General features: G+C 44.4%; 1 protein-coding gene across 1 annotated transcript in view; it reads left to right on the forward strand.

The window, feature by feature from the left end:
* LOC144683094 (kelch-like protein 1) overlaps positions 1-19,034 on the forward strand; it is a 386,264-nt gene that overhangs the window by 283,186 nt on the left and 84,044 nt on the right. The window contains exon 8 of the mRNA XM_078546112.1: positions 12,549-12,711. Coding sequence (XP_078402238.1) covers positions 12,549-12,711 — 163 coding nt within the window. The remainder of the gene's footprint in view (positions 1-12,548; positions 12,712-19,034) is intronic.

Consider the following 19,034-nt stretch of genomic DNA (forward strand, 5'->3'; position numbering starts at 1 on the left):
AGATTCATTCGGACTCAAAATGTTAGCTGTATTCCTCTCTGCAGATGCTGTCAGACCTGCTGAGTATTTCCAGCTATTTTTGTTTTTGTTTCAGATTTCCAGCATCCGCAGTATTTTGCTTTTATCCTTGAATTGTTGGCTCCCAAATCCATGCCTGTTTTCCTGAAATTCCATGTTTGAATCTCTATAATCAGGTTTTCTGCCCAAATACTATAACGGGCCCGGCCAAAGTTACTAATTACAGGCTTTGTGACCGGGACAACAAATACATTATGTACCTTCTCCAAATTCTTGACATTTCTGCTGCCTTCCCATCATTCATCTGTTTCTTTCTCTATCCTTAGACTTCATTGCTTGAGGAGATAGACTGTTGGCCTCCTTGCTCACTAAGGTCCTGTTGCCCTTACCACACCATTTTTAGCCCAGTCCCCTCACTTTCCCAAAATGTGCCTAACTATCTGTTGTGGGAAACCGACATTAGAAGGATGAACCATGTTATTTTAGCTAAATATCTGCAAATAGCTAGATAACATAGCATCCAATGTATATGGTTAAGCATTAGAGGTTAGTGTTGTTGCTGAGTACTTGATTGGACACAACAAGTGAGTGATGAGGATTTTGAGTGATATTTGAGATGAGTGTTCAGAGTAATGTTACAGACACTGGGCAATTGACGATTACTATCGACAAGTATTGTGAAGAAGCATGAAGAATAAGGGATGAGGACTCAGAATGAGCATTATAATAATTAAACGTGATGGAGAGAGATAAAGGATCAGGACAAAAGTGCTGAGCGTTATACAGGTGTAGTTTTACTTATGGCTATTGGAGATAAAGACTGGTGATGTTCATTGGGGCTGGTTGGTGTCCACTGTGGCTCAGTTGGTAGCACACTTGCCTCTGAATCACAAGGCTCTGGGTTCAAGTTCCAGCAATTTATAGGAAAAAGTATTTTTGAGCTGAAGGGTGAGGGTAAAGAAGTCTAACTAATGGGGCACGATATGAGATGCTCCTTTCTCACAAAATCTGAGGCAACTTTTCATTGACTTTGCAAGCAGAGGATAATATCAGCCTTTGACATTTTACCTGTTAACAGAGAATATCACCCTTTTTTAAACTGGATCTAAATCAAAGAGAACAAATGTGTTCTGCAAGCGCATCCCCAACATGAAGAAGTAGTTAACGGTTCTTTAATAAGATTTTTCTCCACTTTCATTATTCACAGATTAATACTTTATGAATAGAAGGAACCATTTTAGGTAATACTGATACAGTACAGAGGGAATTTATGAAAACAAATAGCTTTTAGCACCCATTTAGCTGCAATTTTTCTGTTACAGTTGACATCATGAAGAAAATATACTCCCACATGGGCAGTAATTGAGGTTGTTGTTTTATTGTTCTGTAGTGATGAAAGTGGTAAATATCCTGATTTAGTTAGGAACTGCAGGTGGATGAAACAAAGTTGGAAGCACTTACAGTTGTTACTAGACTACACAGCCCTAAAATGGTTCTTAATGATTTCCCTAAGTAGCTACTTATCTTTCACAAGTGCTACATTGTGGTAGCCTTGCTGGAAATCCTTGGAAGTTTAGTAATGTATAAAGTACGCTTGCATTTAAGGGCTATAGTTGTATGTGAAACAGTGGGTCTTGATATATGAGTACAGTCAAAGATTAGTGAGACTAAAGAGGACTACACATTAGAGGAGTTATCAGAGATTGAAGAAGGGGGCTTAAGGAAGAATTAATGGTTTATAACAAAAACTTAGTAAATGAGGTTGTTCTACTGAATAGGACAGATCTTCTAATCCAATAGAAGGAAATAGTATCACCATAGAAACAATGCTAGCATTGAAAGAAAATACAACATATGTTACTGCGATTGTAAGTTGACTCCTATACAAGTGAAATAAGATATAAAATCGTTCTGTTAACAAGCTTCTACATTTCCATTGAATTGATTTTGTTCTAATTTTAAGATTACATCCTTTTTCTCCTGGATTTCCCAACAGGAGAGAGAGAGTCACTCTCTATCTACCTCAGCAAAAACTCTTCCTTATGTTAAATTACTAAATTGCTTCACTCTTTAACCTCATAGAATTCCAGTGGTGATTAGATGGCTGAAGAGATGGGGTCAGATTTTCATGGTCCTAATTGGGACCAAAACAGAGGGGGGAATTGGAAAAAAAATGGCTGCTAAATGAGGCATCAGGAATCCCTGCTTCTGTTTCCACGAGAGTAGGGAGGTAGTGGGCCCTGGGACCCGGTGTTCCTATGAAACAGACAGTGTTGTGGGCTCATTGAGAGTCCACCCCACCTAAGTTTTTTTTTAAACTTTCATGGAGGCAGCCAGACTTTTGCAGCTGTTGGGTTTTATACCAACTGCATGGAAGTGTGAACCATGGATTGGAGGCAGGAAGAGTTTAAAAAATAAGTAAAATGTTTTTCCCTCCTTTATAGTTCATTAAATGTTGTAGTGTGAGCTGTATCTGTGATCATTAAGATGAGTTATGACAGTGTTGTGATTGGAAGATATAACTACACCTTACACAATGTGTTTGCCAGATTGGTACCTTTGCCAAATGTGGAAAAGACTTCAGATGAGTTAAAATAAAAAATGTTCATCTAATGGATAAAAAAGATAGATTAAATTTCACACTATTGAAAGGGTAACCAAGTATGATGATAAAGTTTAATCTTTTTCCCATTGCTTTAATATATTCAGTCTAGATATCTGTTAAGATAGCAGTTCTGAAGCCTGTTTGTTTACTCAGGGGTCAGGATATTGAGGTCGGCGAGCGGGGGTGGTGGGGGTGGGGGGGTGGGGGGGCGCCAGCTCGCCGACGCATAAAATGATGTGAGATGATGTCGGGCGGAAGTCCCAATGTCATCCGGCGTCTTTTCAATTTTCAGGTTGGCAGGGACACAGCTGAATCAGCTGTGTGCCTGCCGACCTGTCAATGGCCAATTGAGACCATTTAAAAAGTAATTGCACTGGTTAAAGGACCTTAAGGTTGGCGGTCAGGCCGGGAGCCCTGGCGGGCTTCAGAAAAAACACAAAGCCTCATCCACGGGCAGGATGAGATTTCATGTAGGTTTTTAAAAATTTAATAAAAGTTAGATGGACATGTCCCAACTCATGTGACAGTGTCACATGAGGGGGCGTGTCAGGGAAATTTTATTTCTCTACATTTTCCATTTTCCATTTGGTGCCAATCTCCCTGCGGCTGCACTTAGCCTCAGGGAAATGAGTGCATTCTTCAGTGTACAAGAGCAAAAGAGCGCAATCTCGGCTGAGGAAATCCCCCCACCGCCCGCATAGGGCGTGCATAGCGCTTCCTGGCGGATGTCACGCTGGGCGGGCCTCAATTGGTCTACCCATGTAAAACAGCGGCGCGGGGCGCCGATAGGATGCGCGCCCGCTCCTGAACATCCCCCCAACTCGGTGGTGGGGTGGGGTTGCGGGGGGTGAAAATTATGCCCAGGGAGTTTAATGGGGCGGAATTTTACGGCCCCATCATAGCAGGGGCAGGGCTGTAAAATGCAGTGAGCCATTCGAAACTCCATTGACTTCAGTGGGACTGGAAAATCCCTCCGACGGGAGGGCCTGTAAAATTCCTCCCCAGACTCTTGGGGCAGAATTTAGCCCTTGATGGGCGGATGGGCTCCACCGGCTCGGCGGCAGGCAGGCAGCCAAACTCCGCCGCTGAAATAGGCCCCGCCGCCATTTTGAGTGGACAGGCCAATTAAGGCCCACCCAGCGGGCTGCCCGACAGAAAGCGCCATTAGCTTCCTGTGCAGGGGGGCGGGGGAGAGGGATTCCCCATCTGTCAAAGTGCGCTCTTCCATGCATGCGCACGAAAGAGCGCACTGCTCCCTGAGACTAAGTGCTGTCTCAGGGAGATTGCTGAAAGTTTCATAAACCTCAAAAATGGAATAATAAAAAAATTATTAACATGTCCCCCTCATGTTACAATGTCACACGCGATGGGACATGTTAATAAATATGACATAAAGTTTAGTAAAGATTTTTAAAATGGACATGAAACCTCATCCTGCCGGTGGATGAGGTTTCATGTTTTTTCTACTGTCTGCTGGGGCTCCTGGCCTGCCCACCAACCTTAAGGTTGGACGGGCAGGGCCTTTAATTGGGTTAATTATCCTGTCAATGGCCTCAATTGGCCATTGACAGGTCGGCGGGTGGACAGCTGATTTCGCTGTCCGCCTGCCTTCCTGAATATTTAAATGGGGCGGAATGATGTCAATGGTTCCTCCCAACATTATCCCGCGTCATTTTCGCGTTGGTGACCAGGCCCCGCCCCCAACTCGCCGACGGAAAAACTCTGGCCTTGGTTGCAAATCAACAACCTAATTTTTACAAGTGTTTGCTTTTGTTTATACAGTTGGTTTGAAGGCTCTGTTTGTTTACTCAGAGTTTTTGGTGTTATTCAATGGCTTCCAACTGTTAAAATGGGGCTTGTGAGTTCTGTTCATCAAGTGGATAACAGGTGAGAGGATAGGATGAGAGGGTCAGGGGTTGAGGGCCAGGGTTTGAGGTTGAGCAGGTGAGGGGCTAAGAATGATGGAGTGAGTGGGTGAGGAGGAAGAGAGTGAGGGGGGTGCTGAAGTGGTGAGAAGGTTCAACTAAGTGCAGATGATCTGTGATTTCATCAGGTGCACTGGGCTGAGTTTTTTTTGGGAACGGAGGTGGGCCTTTTAACTTGCCTGTTCTGGACTTGACTCATCTCCATTTCCACCTCAGCCACTTAGGAGCTGGACCCTTAGAATGTCCCGTCTTCTAGCAGTCTTAAAACAGTAGCAGAACGGCAACGACAGGGTTAGTCCAGTCTCCCGATTCCTACCTGTGACATAAAAATCAAGTCCCTGGCTTCTAATTTCATTTAGAGCAGGCCACTCGCTTTTAGAGGTAGCAGTAAACTTGTTCATTCAGAGTATTAACTATACTGCATATAATAGCAGCGCGATTGCTTAAATATAGAATTGAAATTGAGGCACTGTCAGAATAATGTGATTTCTGTCTTCGGCCTATGTCCACCTTGATCAATAGCAGCCATTCAATCTGTTTAACATTGATCATTCTGACCAATGAACAATAACAATGTCCAAGATTGCACTTCATCAGTTCATGTTAACCTTCTTTGCACAAATGAAACCATTCTGTAAGATTTAAATATATGTTTGCAGTTTTACAAAGGATAATAGTTGAGGGTTAGTCCACCTTTAGAGGGATGAAGAAATAATAAAAATAAAAGACCTGCGTTTATCTACCACCTTTCATAACCACCAGACATCCCATAGTGCTTTTACAGCCAATGGAGTATTTTGGAAGTGTAGTCTCTGTTGTAATGAGGGAAATGCAGCGACCAATTCCCAAAAAACAGCAATATGACAATGACCAGATCATCTGTTTTTGTGACCTTGGCCACAACACGGGATAAATCCCCTGCTCTTGTTTGAAATGATGCCAGGGGATCCTTTACGTCCACCTGAGTGGGCAGACAGGCCTGAGTTTAACATCACATCTGAAGGATGGCACCTCCAACGATGCAGGGCAGCACTTCCTTAGACACTGAAGTGGAAGTCTTGAGTTTTGTGTTTAAGCCCTGGTGTGAGACTTGAATGAACAACCTTCTGACTCAAAGGCACGAGTGCTACCAACTGAGGCGCGACTGACACCCCACAAAGGAAAGAAAAGGCTATAAAACAAAAATGAATTACGTAACCGACAATTAAAATGACGAGCAAATGAGAGATTATATCACATATTTGGGGAAATAATGGTTCGATTCCCTTAAGGAAAAAACAGTTCAGACCAGTCTTCTTATTTCCCAGTTTTTACTGGTGTTCCATTTTAAGGTATAAAAGACCAGTTCGGACCAGTACACTTATTTCCCAGTTTTTACTGGTGTTCCATTTTAAGGTATAAAAGACCAGTTCGGACCAGTACTCTTATTTCCCAGTTTTTACTGGTGTTCCATTTTAAGGTATACAAGACCAGTTCAGACCAGTACTCTTATTTCCCAGTTTTTACTGGTGTTCCATTTTAAGGTATACAAGACCAGTTTGGACCAGTACTCTTATTTCCCTGTTTTTTGCTGTTTTTTCATTCTGGGTTGCTTGGTTCATGTGTAATCGGAATGGGTCGTGGTTGGAGTGCCTACTGTTGGTTGATCTGGCAAAACTTTTGGGTGACTGGCAAAAATATATGTTTTGTCACTGCCTCAAACCTGAACCTGACTGGTCACAACTGGCCTGGGAAAAAATGATGGATGTTATGAGCCATTATTTATAGAATGTTCAGCTGTCAAACACCTCAGTGGGCATTTGTTTTGGCAATAAAGTAGCCATTAAGCAACTGTCTTACTAAAATTGATAACCATGTGATGAGTCACTGGTGGTTAGTAACCACTTCAGCTGCAGAGGGAATTCCTCAGAGGCTCCGAAGTCTAGTCTGTTAGATTTATTTGATATATGATTGATGACAGTACCTCAATCTCCCTGCACAAAATCACCACAAAAAGGCATAGATTATACTGTTGCGCTACCTGGCCCTTGTTTTATGGATACATTTAGTGACTGAATTCTGTTCAGCTGAATCTACATCTCTTGCCAACTTATGCCCACATTTTTTTGTGGTTTTTCACCAAATACAAAAGTGTACCTCTGTCAATAGGAGTGATTAGTTATTGAACGTGGATATTACCAGGCTTTCAGCACTGCTTGTAAAATTGCTGTTGCTGCCATGAATCCCTGATGAAGACACATTTGATCGTGCTCGCTCTTCCACAAAATGCTGGGAGGGATTTCAATCTGCAGCCGATACAGGTATATAAAATTCATGTGACAGAAATGGACTGCATTGATCCTCAACATTTCGCCGACACTTTCGAACAGGAGTTCAAGTAAGAGAGAAGAAAAGAATCCTATTCCGATATCCCAGCGTAAATAATTCAACAAGCAGAGACTTTGGAAACCAATTAAATGTAATAGAATTTTCCTGCTCTCTTTGTAAGAATGGTTCCCTGAAGGCAGGCCTAGTAATTACAGGGAAAACAAGACTGACCTTAGATGGGACAGTCTTTCTTTGCAGGCCTTTGTTTTGGAAATAGTATCATTCATCATCGTTGTAATGTCTTGATTGAAGTCCATATTGAGGGCATTCATTTTGGCATTTTTCTTATTAAATTTGGAACATGCTGTCACTGGAATAACTGATACAACCCTGTCTCATTTGTCCTTTATATATTACACAAGTGTGAACTTTTAAACCCAAATCACTCCTATCCACTCAACGCAATGTGCAACTGTTATTTTAAGGCTTTAAAACAGTGTTTGCATAAGAATTGATAATTAGGTGCATCTCATTAATAATGTAACAGTTGTAACTTTAAATGAGTTGTAGAATACATTTCACGGTGACACCAGCTTAGCATTTACAGTAGTGAAGCTGTCGGATTTCTGAATATACTAAAATGTAGACCTTTGAGTAAAGTGTGTAGTCCAGCGTAAGTATGTTTTATGTGCATTTACACAAGGTTAACATTAATGCGAAGCCATTTTGACCAAGTCTTCAATCACTGCTCCTAATCGCCACCTTTCTGCCTTAATATCCATTTTCCTTGCGGCTAGTTGAGAATCACCTTGGGACATTTTCGTAGATTGAACGAGCAATATAGATGTAAGTTGTTGTGAAACTGCTTTGCATCAATGCTACACTTGTAGTTTGAGTAGGACCCTTAACGTGACTGAGTGAGATCACAAACCTTTGAAGGTCAGCGTTTATATGCATTCTGTTTACTGTTCCCATTCTTGAAAAATATTAACATTTTCATCTGGATTAACTTTAGGTTGATTTGTGTAATTTTATTATATAATTGTTGATACCCACCTCCATACATAGTGATTTTCTCCCGTATGAGTTTCTAATCACAATGATGCTATGAGGCTACACTTGCACGCCCTGGTCGTAGGATTAGATTGACATTAAATTTGTACATTGTTAATTGACCTCAGCCACTGTGCTACAGTCAACTACAGCACAAAGGGGAAGGAACATATAGGCTTCCTGGTCCACAGTTATCCACACTGCATGTTGGTGTGGACACTGATAAGGACAGGGTTACGCATGAGCTAAATAGCCTACCAACGTTCATAGGAGGTGCTCCAATACTCAGTGAAAAATTCCACATGAACGAAGTACTGGGGATCCAATTTAACCATTCAACTAGACTTCAGTGAAGAAGTCAACAACTTGAAGAGAGGAGAAAAACTATACAAAGCTCTGGTTCAACCACTCTTGGAATACTGTGTGCTGCTCTGGGTGCCACACATTAAGAAGGATACACTGACCTCGCAGGAAGTGTAGTGTAGTTTTACCAGAATCATGCCTGGACTCAAAGGGTTGAATTACAAGGAGATATTACATGAAATGGGGAAATGGTGGCATAGTGGTAATCTCACTGGACTAGTAATCGAGAAGCCCAGAATGCTCTGGGGGCATGGGTCTCAATCCCGCCACAACAGGCAGTGGAATTTCAAGTAACAAAATCTGGAATTGAAAGCTGGTCTTGATAATGGTGACCATGGAACTATCATCAATTGTTGTAAAAAAAAACACCTGGTTCACCAAGATCCTTTAGGGAAGGAAATCTGCCATCATTATCTGGTCTGGCCTACAAGTGACTCTGGACCCACAGCAATGTGGTTGACTCTTAACTGCCCTCTGAAATCACCTAGCAAGGCACTCATTCAAAGGCAATTAGGGATGGGCAACAAATGTTGGCCCTGCCAGCAATGCCTACATTGCATGAAAGAATTTTTTTTAAAAACACAGTGGTGTTGTTTTCCTTGGAATTTAGAAGGTTAAAGGATGATTCAATCCAATTTTTCAAGATATTAAGGGGAACAGATGGAGTATCACAGAATCACACAGTACAGAAGAGGCCCTTCGGCCCATTGAGTCTGCACCAACACCTGACCTACCTACCTAATCCCATTTACCAGCACTTGGCCCATAGCCTTGAATGTTATGACGTGCCAAGTGCTCATCCAGGTACTTTTTAAAGGATGTGAGGCAACCCGCCTCCACCACCCTCCCAGGCAGCGCATTCCAGACCGTCACCACCCTCTGGATAAAAAAGGTTTTCCTCACAGCCCTGCTAAACCTCCTGCCCCTCACCTTGAACTTGTGTCCCCTTGTGACTGACCCTTCAACTAAGGAGAACAGCTGCCACTATCCACCCTGTCCATGCCCCTCATAATCTTGTACACCTCGATCAGATCGCCCCTCAGTTTTCTCTGCTCCAACGAAAACAACCCAAGTCTATCCAACCTCTCTTCATAACTTAAATGTTTCATCCCAGGCAGCATCCTGGTGAATCTCCTCTGCACCCCCTCCAGTGCAATCACATCCTTCCTATACTGTGGCAACCAGAACTGCACACAGTACTCCAGCAGTGGCCTCACGAAGGTTCTATACAACTCCAACATGATCTCCCTACTTTTATAATCTATGCCTCGATTGATAAAAGCAATTGTCCCATATGCCTTTTCCACCACCCCACTAACATGCCCCTCTGCCTTCAGAGATCTATGGACACACACGCCAAGGTCCCTTTGTTCTTCAGAGCTTCCTAGTGTCATGCCGTTCATTGAATACTTCCTTGTCAAATTACTCCTTCCAAAGTGTATCACCTCACACTTTTCAGGGTTAAATTCCATTTGCCACTTATCTGCCCATTTGACCATCCCGTCTTTCTCTTCCGGTAGCACAAGACACTCAACCTCACTGTTAACCACCCGGCCAAACTTTGTGTCATTTGCTTCCAATCACAAAAGCATCCTTCTGTCATCGCCCTCTGCCTCCTACAACTAAGCCAATTTTGAATACTCATCAAATTACCCTGTACCCCATGTGCATTTGCCTTCTTTATAAGTCTCCCAGTCTCCCATGCGGGACCTTGTCAACGGCTTTGCTGAAATCCATATAAATTACATCAACTACACTACCCTCATCTACACACCTGGTCACCTCTTCAAAAAATTCAATCAAATTTGTTAGGCATGACCTCCCTCTGACAAAGCCATGCTGACTATCCCTGATCAAACCTTGCCTCTCCAAGTGGAGATAGATTCTCTCCTTCAGAATTTTTTCCAATAGTTTCCCTACCACTGACGTAAGACTCACTGGCCTGTAGTTCCCTGGCTCATCTCGACAACCCTTCTTTTAAATAGTGGAACCACATTTGCTGTTCTCCAGTCCCCTGGCACCTCCCCCGTGGACAGAGAGGAATTAAAAATTCGAGTCAGAGCCCCTGCGATCTCCTCCCTTGCCTCCCTCAGCAGCCTGGGACACAAATCATTTGGACCTGGGGATTTGTCCACTTTTAAGCCTGCCAACAGCTCCAATACCTTGTCGCTCCCTATATCAATTTGCTCAAGAACCTCGCAGTCTCTCTCCCCGAGTTCGATGCGTTCACCCTCATTCTCTTGGTAGATAGAGAAAAACTGTTCCTGCTGACTGGAGAGTCTGGGACTAGACGCAGAGTGTTTCAATTAGAGCCAGCCATCTCGGGAGTCAAACGAGGAACCTTTTCTACACTCAAAGGGTGGTAGAAGTTTGGAACTGTCTTCCGCAAATAGCAATTGATACGCGACCTATTCTTATGGTCAAATCTGAGATTGATAGATTATGTTATTCAAAGGTATAATGGAATATGTGGCAATGACAGGTATATGGGGCAGGATTTTGCTCTTGGCGTGTGGGCTCGGTGGGACGGTCAGGAAGCTGACCGCCTCCCGCGATCGTCTCCGCACTGCAATTTCACATCAATTAAGGCCCGCCCTGCATGTATCGCGAGCGGCAGTGCTGAGCGCTGCCTGTGCAGGTGGGAGGAGGAGGGAGAGCCAGGCCTTGCGCGCAGTTCGTGCATGTGTGAGAAAGAATGCTTCAATCTCCTTGAGGCACAGAGCTGCCTCAGGGAGATTGAAGCGCTGCGTAAAAAAAGAAATGAAGACAATAAAAATTTAATAAAACCTGTCCTCTCATGTAACTCTGTCTATATATGTTTTAAAAATTAAAGTTTTTATTTAAAGTTTATTTGCTTTAGGAAACCTCATCCCGTTTGTGGATGAGGTTTCCTAAAAATGTAAAGGCCGCTTGGCCTTTTTGCCTGCCCGCCAACCATTAGGTTGGGTGAGCAGCGTAAATTTGAATTTAATTAGATTGTTAATGGCCTTAATAGGCTTTATAATTATCGGTGAGCGCACAGCCAACTCTGGCGTCCGCCCGCCGGCCGAACGTAATATAGCGAGACTGCGCGACAACGCCAGGACGCACGCCCAACGTCATCACACGTCATTTTACGCTCGGGCGTATCGGGCACGCGCCCGCAATGCCGAATGTAATATTCTGCCCTTGGAGTTAGGTTGCAGATCAGCCATTATTTCAGCAATTGACAGAACAGACTCAAGGAGTTAAATGGCCTACTCCTGTTCCCACGCTCTCTTGAAAGATTTTATTTGGTGAGAGGAAAAGCAATCAACATCTTCTTGACTTCAAAGAAGAGTACAGGGGAAAATAGAAAACTGCAGTCAAAACAAAAGTAAACTACAAAGTAATGGATGTAAAGTAGGAATACTGAAGAGGGTTCTACTCACTATAGTCCTCATTTGAACAACAGTAACAACAATTTATTTTTATACAGAGTCTATATGTAATAAAACATACTATAGCACTTCACAGGAACACTATAAAATAAAATATGACACATGCTACACAAGGCGATATTAGATAAAATGACCCAAAGCTTGGTGAGAGAGGTAGGTTTTAAGGAGTTCTTAAAGGTGAAATAGGAGGTAGAGAGGCAGAGAGATGTAGAGGAGAAATTCCAGAGCTCAGGGCAAGGGGATGCACGGCTACTAATGGTGGACCGATTAAAATTGGGGATGCTCAAGAAGCCAGAATTGGAGGAGCGTAGATATCTTAGAAGGTTGTATGGCTGGAGGAGATGACAGAGATTGTGAGGGGGAGACACCAAATTAAAACCATAAAAGTAGATTCATCTTAAAATCGCATTCAACGTCATACCTGTGGAGGGACCACTACAATGCAATCATTTAGATTTTCCCCAACGTATGGTAAATTTCAGATACAATGGCCTCCGGTAACATTTATGTCAGTAGCAATCTTTGCAACAAATTGAAATATAAAAATGTAGCTTTGTACAAGAAATAAATTTTAAAAGTCCACATGATAAGTGATAACATACATAATATAATATGATTGATGCTATGCAAGACAGAATTGGAGTACATACGCTGTAAGAACCAGATTTGGTTTTAAGTCATAACAGTAAAACAAGTTGCTGGAAGGATTCTGTGCAACATTGCTTCCAACATGTGAACAACTGCAGACTGAAGGAGACTTCTTTGGTGCATCCAGTCTGTCCCGCATCATTGCAACACCTGGTGTATCATGATTCATAATCCATGTCCACTCCATCATCAAATTTCTATGTTTTTCAGGAGTTGCTGTACTGGAAGGACCCATGTACGCAGTAGGTGGCCATGATGGCTGGAGTTACCTAAACACAGTAGAGAGATGGGATCCACAAGCACGCCAGTGGACCTTTGTGGCCAGTATGTCCATTGCTAGAAGCACAGTGGGAGTGGCAGCATTAAATGGCAAGTGAGTAGGGCATAAACTTTTCCAATCTGAATAGGTTGTGACAACCACACTAACTCTCGGTCTGATATTTGCACTATATACTGGATCAGTGTCGTAGTTGTGAAAATGAGAAAAAGTGATTGAGGCGTAACGAAGCTTACAAAGAGGGAGGAAAGGAAACTTCAGGTGAATAATTTCAGTACACCGCATGCCCCACGTGTATAATGAAAGCAGTATCTCCTGTATGTCCTGGATCTCTACATCCCTTGGTGTTTCTGCAAGGGCCTTCTGGAGAATACAGAGCCTCTTCTTGACCAAATGAGGCTGGGGGGGTAAAGTTCAGAGAATGGGGTCATTAGCAGAGAGCATGAGATATTGCAGAACCAACACGGGTGGTCATTTTGTCAGTTGGGGCCAAGAGGCACCATCTGCTTTGATGGTGGAAATGGACCCTCCTCTGAGGCCTGTATCGTAAATTTTTAGATCCCTGACACAGGGGCACTTTGCCTTTCCATTCTGGGAAGTGGGGTAAATCCCATCCAAAACCACAGTGTTTGCAGCCCCACAGAGTCCTTTACTCATGGAAAGGAATTGGGTCCTTTCATGCACTGCATAGGGAGGGGCCATTTGCTTCCTTATTCCTTGTGAAATTCCCAGTAGATGCTCTGAAAATATGCTGGGAAATCTGAATTTGATCATTAATATTTCACTACCTAAGGGCATTTTGAGCCTCCATAGGGGACAATCAAAAGAAGCTTGGGTCTTTCGCAGTTTGCCATCTGATTTTCAGCTGGCACTCGAGCGGAAAAGGATAGGATCCAAATCCACCTCTACAGCCATTCCATTTTCTGCTGTCATTTCTGCTGCACAGCAGAAGCAATGCACCCCAAAGCGTTGACCGGTGCCTCTATAATGCCCAGTTATGTACTTGCCCAAATAAAGTGGGCATCCAAAACTTCAAGGTGCTGCAAGAAAGGTGGCAGAGCATTTAAAGAGGGCTGTTGTGGTAACCTGATGTGTAGTATACCTTTAAGAAGATTGTTATACTGGAAGATCACATAATCTTATTATCCAATAGTAGAGTAGCACGGGCAACCTCAGTAGTCAGTGGTCTATGGTTAGAGTCTGTAGTGTAGAGACAGGGTTTGGGTTGAAAGCACACAAGTGTAGCTGTTGAATACCTTTGTAAATAAACAGAATGTGTTCCACCTAAGAGTTGACTACTGACCTACTCTGTCCATTGTACCAACTCAGCCATCCCTAAACAAGCATGCAACCTGGATCCATAAGTCCCAACAAACTGGTGACCAGGATCCAACAGCCATACATAGAGACACCGCTCTTCCCGGCCAGAATAGAGATAATTGCATAATTCATCTGGCAATCGTGTCAGGAGAGCACATTGCTATAAGTGACTGAGATTGATTTTAGGCGCATAATTTGTATTATGCAGTGATTTATCACTCACTGCATTTTGCTGAAGGAATCAACCTGCTTTTAACAGGAGATGTTGCTGTAGTTTTGGTCACGTGTTCTGTTTGCTGTAGTTCACAAAGATTTTTTCTCGAATACACTCTGTGAACGTACGTTGGTTGCTTTGCTGTTTGCTGAGTAAATTCAGCTTCAATCAGGTACACAGACCTCAACACCAGCCGTCTGACCATCCACAGAGCATACGAACACATGAAATAGGAGCAGAAGTAGGCCACTCGGCCCTCAAACCTGCTCTGCCATTCAATAAGATCATGGCAGCTCTGTTTGTTTCAAATTCCACATTCTCATCTACCCCCAATAACCTTTGATTCCCTTGCATAACAAGAATCTATCTACCTCTGCCTTAAAAATATTCAATGATCCCGCCTCCGCTGCCTTCTGAGGCGGAGAGTTCCTAAGTCGCACAACCATCTGAGAGAAAAAAATTCTCCTCATCTCTGTCCTTAAAGGGCGATCACTAGTGTTAAAACAGTGCCCCCTAGTTCTGGACTCACCCACAAGAGGAAACACCCTTTCCAAGTCCACCTTGTTGAGACCATTGGGGATCTTATGTACTTCAATCAAGTCACCCCTCACTCTTCCGAACTCCAGTGGAAACAAGCTTAGTCTGCCCAACCTTTCTTCATAAGACAACCTACTCATTCCAGGTATCAGTCTAGTAAACTTCCACTGAACCGTGTCCAACACATTTACATCCTTCCTAAATAAGGAAACCAAAACTGCACGCAGTATTCAAGGCATGGTCTCACCAATGCCCTGCATGACTGAAGCATAAGTGAAGCAAAACAGAAGCAGCACAGAGTGCTCTTAGAACCCCTGTTATGCAAGTTTCCACTCCAGATGTGCATGGAGCTGACAAATATTCCAGGGTACTGTTCCAGTCCCTCCGTGGCTTCACATCTCCCTATCTTTGTAACATCCTGCAGCCCTCAAACCCTCTCACATCTCTGCACTCCTGTAATTTTAGCCCCTTGCACATCCCAGATTTTCACTGCTCCAACAGGCCCACGCTTTCACTTACCTACACCCAAACCTCTCTAATTTCCTCCCTGGATCTCTCTAACACTTCGTCCTCCTTTAAGATGCATCTTAAAAACTACCTCTTTGACAATATTTTGGCCACCTGTCCTATGTAGCTCAGTGTCAAATATTGCCTGATAATACCCCTGAGAAGTGCCTTGGGACATTTTACCATATTATGGCGCTATTTAATAAAAGTTGTTGTTGCTGTTGTTGTTGTTGCAACGGTATGAGCCTCTGTTCGGATAATTTCCAATACCTTTCTGTTTTTAATGGAGAGTGAGGAGTGGTTAAGTATAACAAGCAAATTATAAAGCCATGAACTGCGCTCAAAACACTGAAAATGGTTGAATAATAATAATGTTATACAGCCATATTATCAGGATGAGAAAGAGTGGATTGGATTTTATACTCTTCCACCCAAGGGTCTGAAGGCAGGGAGGCAAGTAAAATCCAGCAGGTGGTCTTCCTGCCCAGCCCTAGCCTACCTGAAATTTGGGGTGAAAAGGTGTTGGGTGGCCCGCCTGCTCTTGGGCTTTCTGGAGCCCTTAAGCGGCTAATTAATGGTCACTTAATGGCCTCATACTGCTGCTGCACCCCCCCCCTCCCCCCCAAATATTTTACCCATGACGGGGGAGGCCTGTGCTATGTAGGTAGGCTGGTAGCCTTAGATGCGCGTGCTGGTGTCTGGCAAGGGAGGGGGATCTCCTTTGGGGGCCTCCGGGTCCATCAGAGACAAACCCCCCCAAGCTCATGCCCCCTTTAATCCCCCTCCTGGCCTCTTGAAACTGCGCACCCCCCCCCCCCCCCCCAGCCCCACCCTTTGTCCCCACTCACCACAATATCCGGCTGTGGATTTACCCCAGGATTTAGGAGTCCTGACCCCTAGCATTGGAGACTGCTCCTGGTGGCGCTGCTGGGACTACAGTGCTGCTGGTCATCTGAATGGCCAGCTGCTCTCTAAGGCAAGAGTTGCTCCTGAGAGAGGTGCCCTTAAACCAGCTCTGAAGAAGAGTCGTACAGACCTGAAGTGTTAACTCAGCTCCTATCTCCACAGCTGCTGCCAGATCTGTTGAGTTTTTCCAGCATTTTCTGCCTTTTTTCTTTTCAGATTTCCAGCATCTGCAGTATTTTGCTTTTATATCAAAGCAGTTAATGGTGCTCCTAGGGTTAAACTGCTGCTGGGAAACCTGGCGGTACTCCCCGCTAGATTTTTTTAGCTGGAGTAGGGGGTGGGAGACCACAGCACCACATAAAATCAGGCCCTTGGCAGATTAATGAACCAACTTGTGGCTTTGGGTTTGGATCCAGCACAGGCTAACTGGCTGGAAGTCTCTGGGCGGGGATTTCCCTGCTCCGCCTACCGATCCTCTGGTCCCGCCGAAGTCAATGGATTTTTGGCTGGCTCACCGCATCCGCTGCACCTGGGCTGGGAAAATCCCAGCCTCTATGAATCTGGACTGAATTTTTGCTCGGGAGTTGGGAAAATTCCTGACTCCGTAAACCCGATGTGGGATTTTGTGCCCTGAGCGATCAGGATTTAGCTCCGGGGGGTGCAGGTGCCATCCCCAGAAACAGTGCAGAGGTGCTGCCGGGCACCGAGGTGGGCTGTTTAAATGTTCCCCCCCCCAGGTGCTCTTGGACTTCATCCCAGCTGTTAAAAAAAACACAATAAAACAAAAAACAGCCCCCTAGCCCTCACCTCTCACACCCCTTCATCCTCCACACACTCGCATGCCCCACCCATGCCAACCCATTTCATCTCATGACCCCAACCACCCCCAATAGCCCTTCATGCCCTCCATGCCAAGCTATGGCCTTCTATCCATCCCCATGGCCCCTTATAGCCCCAAGCTAACTCATGTCAACCCATGATGCCCCAGTCATTCCCATGGCCCTTCCTAGCCGCCATGCCAATTTATGCCAACCCATGACCACCCACCAGCTTTGCCCTTCCACCCTCCATGCCAACTTACCAGCATGGGCAGATGTCAGAAGCCATGCTGAGATGAAATAAAATAGAGCTCTAAGAGCGGAATTTTCCATTTCTGCTGGCATCTGGCATCATGGTGGGTGTGTGAGCATACAATATGGCGGGAAGGCCAATAATCGGTTTCATGACATGGTGAAACCAGTTTGCAATCGTCCTCTCCGCCCATCTACAGTGGGCCGCGTTTCCCACCACCGCATGTTGGGAACTTCATTGCAGTATATCTGCATATCATTCTAAGCCCAGCTCACCAGAATCATGCCCCAACGCTGGATCATCTGAACATGTCGGTGTGATTGCATCACTTTTATGGAGGGTTACAGGTATGTCTCTACCTACGAGACAAGCCATAAGGCGGACATGGCTTTTCAATGGCTGTAGGGCTATGGCTTGCTTGGGGAAGGGTGAGAAGTGGCCTCAGGCAAGGGGAGAGGCTGCAGGGCTTGGGCATTACTGGGGAAGGGGGATATCCCAGGTTGCATTTGAGGGCACATGTTGATCTGTGCAAGTGGCCTCAAGAGGGTGAGAGCTGAGGAGGCAGTCTCCAAAGGAGATGAAGCCACGTGTGTGAGAGAGTGGGTGATGGTGTCCCTTGAGTTGGCAGTGAGTGAGATGCCAGTGAATGTGTGATGGCCTTGTGAGTGTGTGAGTTTAGAGTGATGAGATGGTTGCCTTACCCTGGAAGCATAGATGAGATAATTCATCCTCTTTCTGCACTGGATGGTGAACCTCTTCTATGCAGTGTTGGCACTGAGCACCTCTGCCACTGCCTCCTAAGCCAGAGTCATGACACCGATGGGCCTCCTGCGGCCAGACCGAGGGTAGAGGACATCGTGGCGGGCTCCAAAGGTGTCCAGAAGGCATCCCAGGGATGTGTCACTGATTCAGGGGCTGCAGTCTTCTTGTCTTTCGGGGCCGTGTCTTCTATGCAGCAGTCCTGAGCTGGAAGCATTAAGAGGAGTACGCATGGCTGCAATTTACATATGGCACTTAGTGGTGAGGAAGCAGTGAGATGACAGCGTGGCGGGCACATCGGAGGCCACCTGCCAGCGAAACAGCCTGTTTCCTGGGAATGTATGATTAATGAGAGGGGTTTGGGATGATACGGCGTGAAAAGCCACCATTGCAGTCGTTGGGTTAAATGTTCTTTTCCTGCCTGCTACCACACTTAGTGCAAACTTGGGACGATTCTACCCTAAGTGTCTATTGGTGACTTTAGTATTTACAAAAATCACTCATTGATAAAAAACAATTTAATGTATTTAAAATCCTTCAACTACTTCATCCTTTATGAAATCAAACATTTCATTCATGTGCTTAATCCTGAATAAAAACAAGAATTTGTATTCATGGCCCCACACCAAGATTCTATAACTGCTTGGAGCTGTCAATAAAACTGTGAACTTACAGGCACCCCACTGTTTTAATGATAGGTTGTGGAATCAGTCATTCAGCACTAATCCTATAATTATAACCCTTAGGCTTATGTCAAAGACAAGTGAAATTTCAAGCAGCCACAGCAGGCTGTTTTTTTTTAATTAAAGGACTTGGGGATTTAAATGCATTGGCAGCTTGACTGTTCCAATGGGTTTATTCTCTTTTTACACACATTCACGTCTAATTTTAACAACCCCAAAGAGCACCTTATCTCTCCCAAAGGGCACTTGACCTCTCCCAAAAGGGTACATGGACCTCTCCAAAAGGGCTCCTTACCTCTCCAAAAGTCTCTGGCAGCTTTAGATCTTTTGCTCAAATGTCTAAAGCCCATGTTTTGCACATCCCACTAACGAAAATAGCATTTGTTTGAAGGCAGCTGCACTTTTACATGTGCCGCTGCCTC

Source organism: Cetorhinus maximus, chromosome 7 (genome assembly GCF_964194155.1).
Source record: "Cetorhinus maximus chromosome 7, sCetMax3.hap1.1, whole genome shotgun sequence".
NCBI classification, from domain to species: Eukaryota; Metazoa; Chordata; class Chondrichthyes; order Lamniformes; family Cetorhinidae; genus Cetorhinus; species Cetorhinus maximus.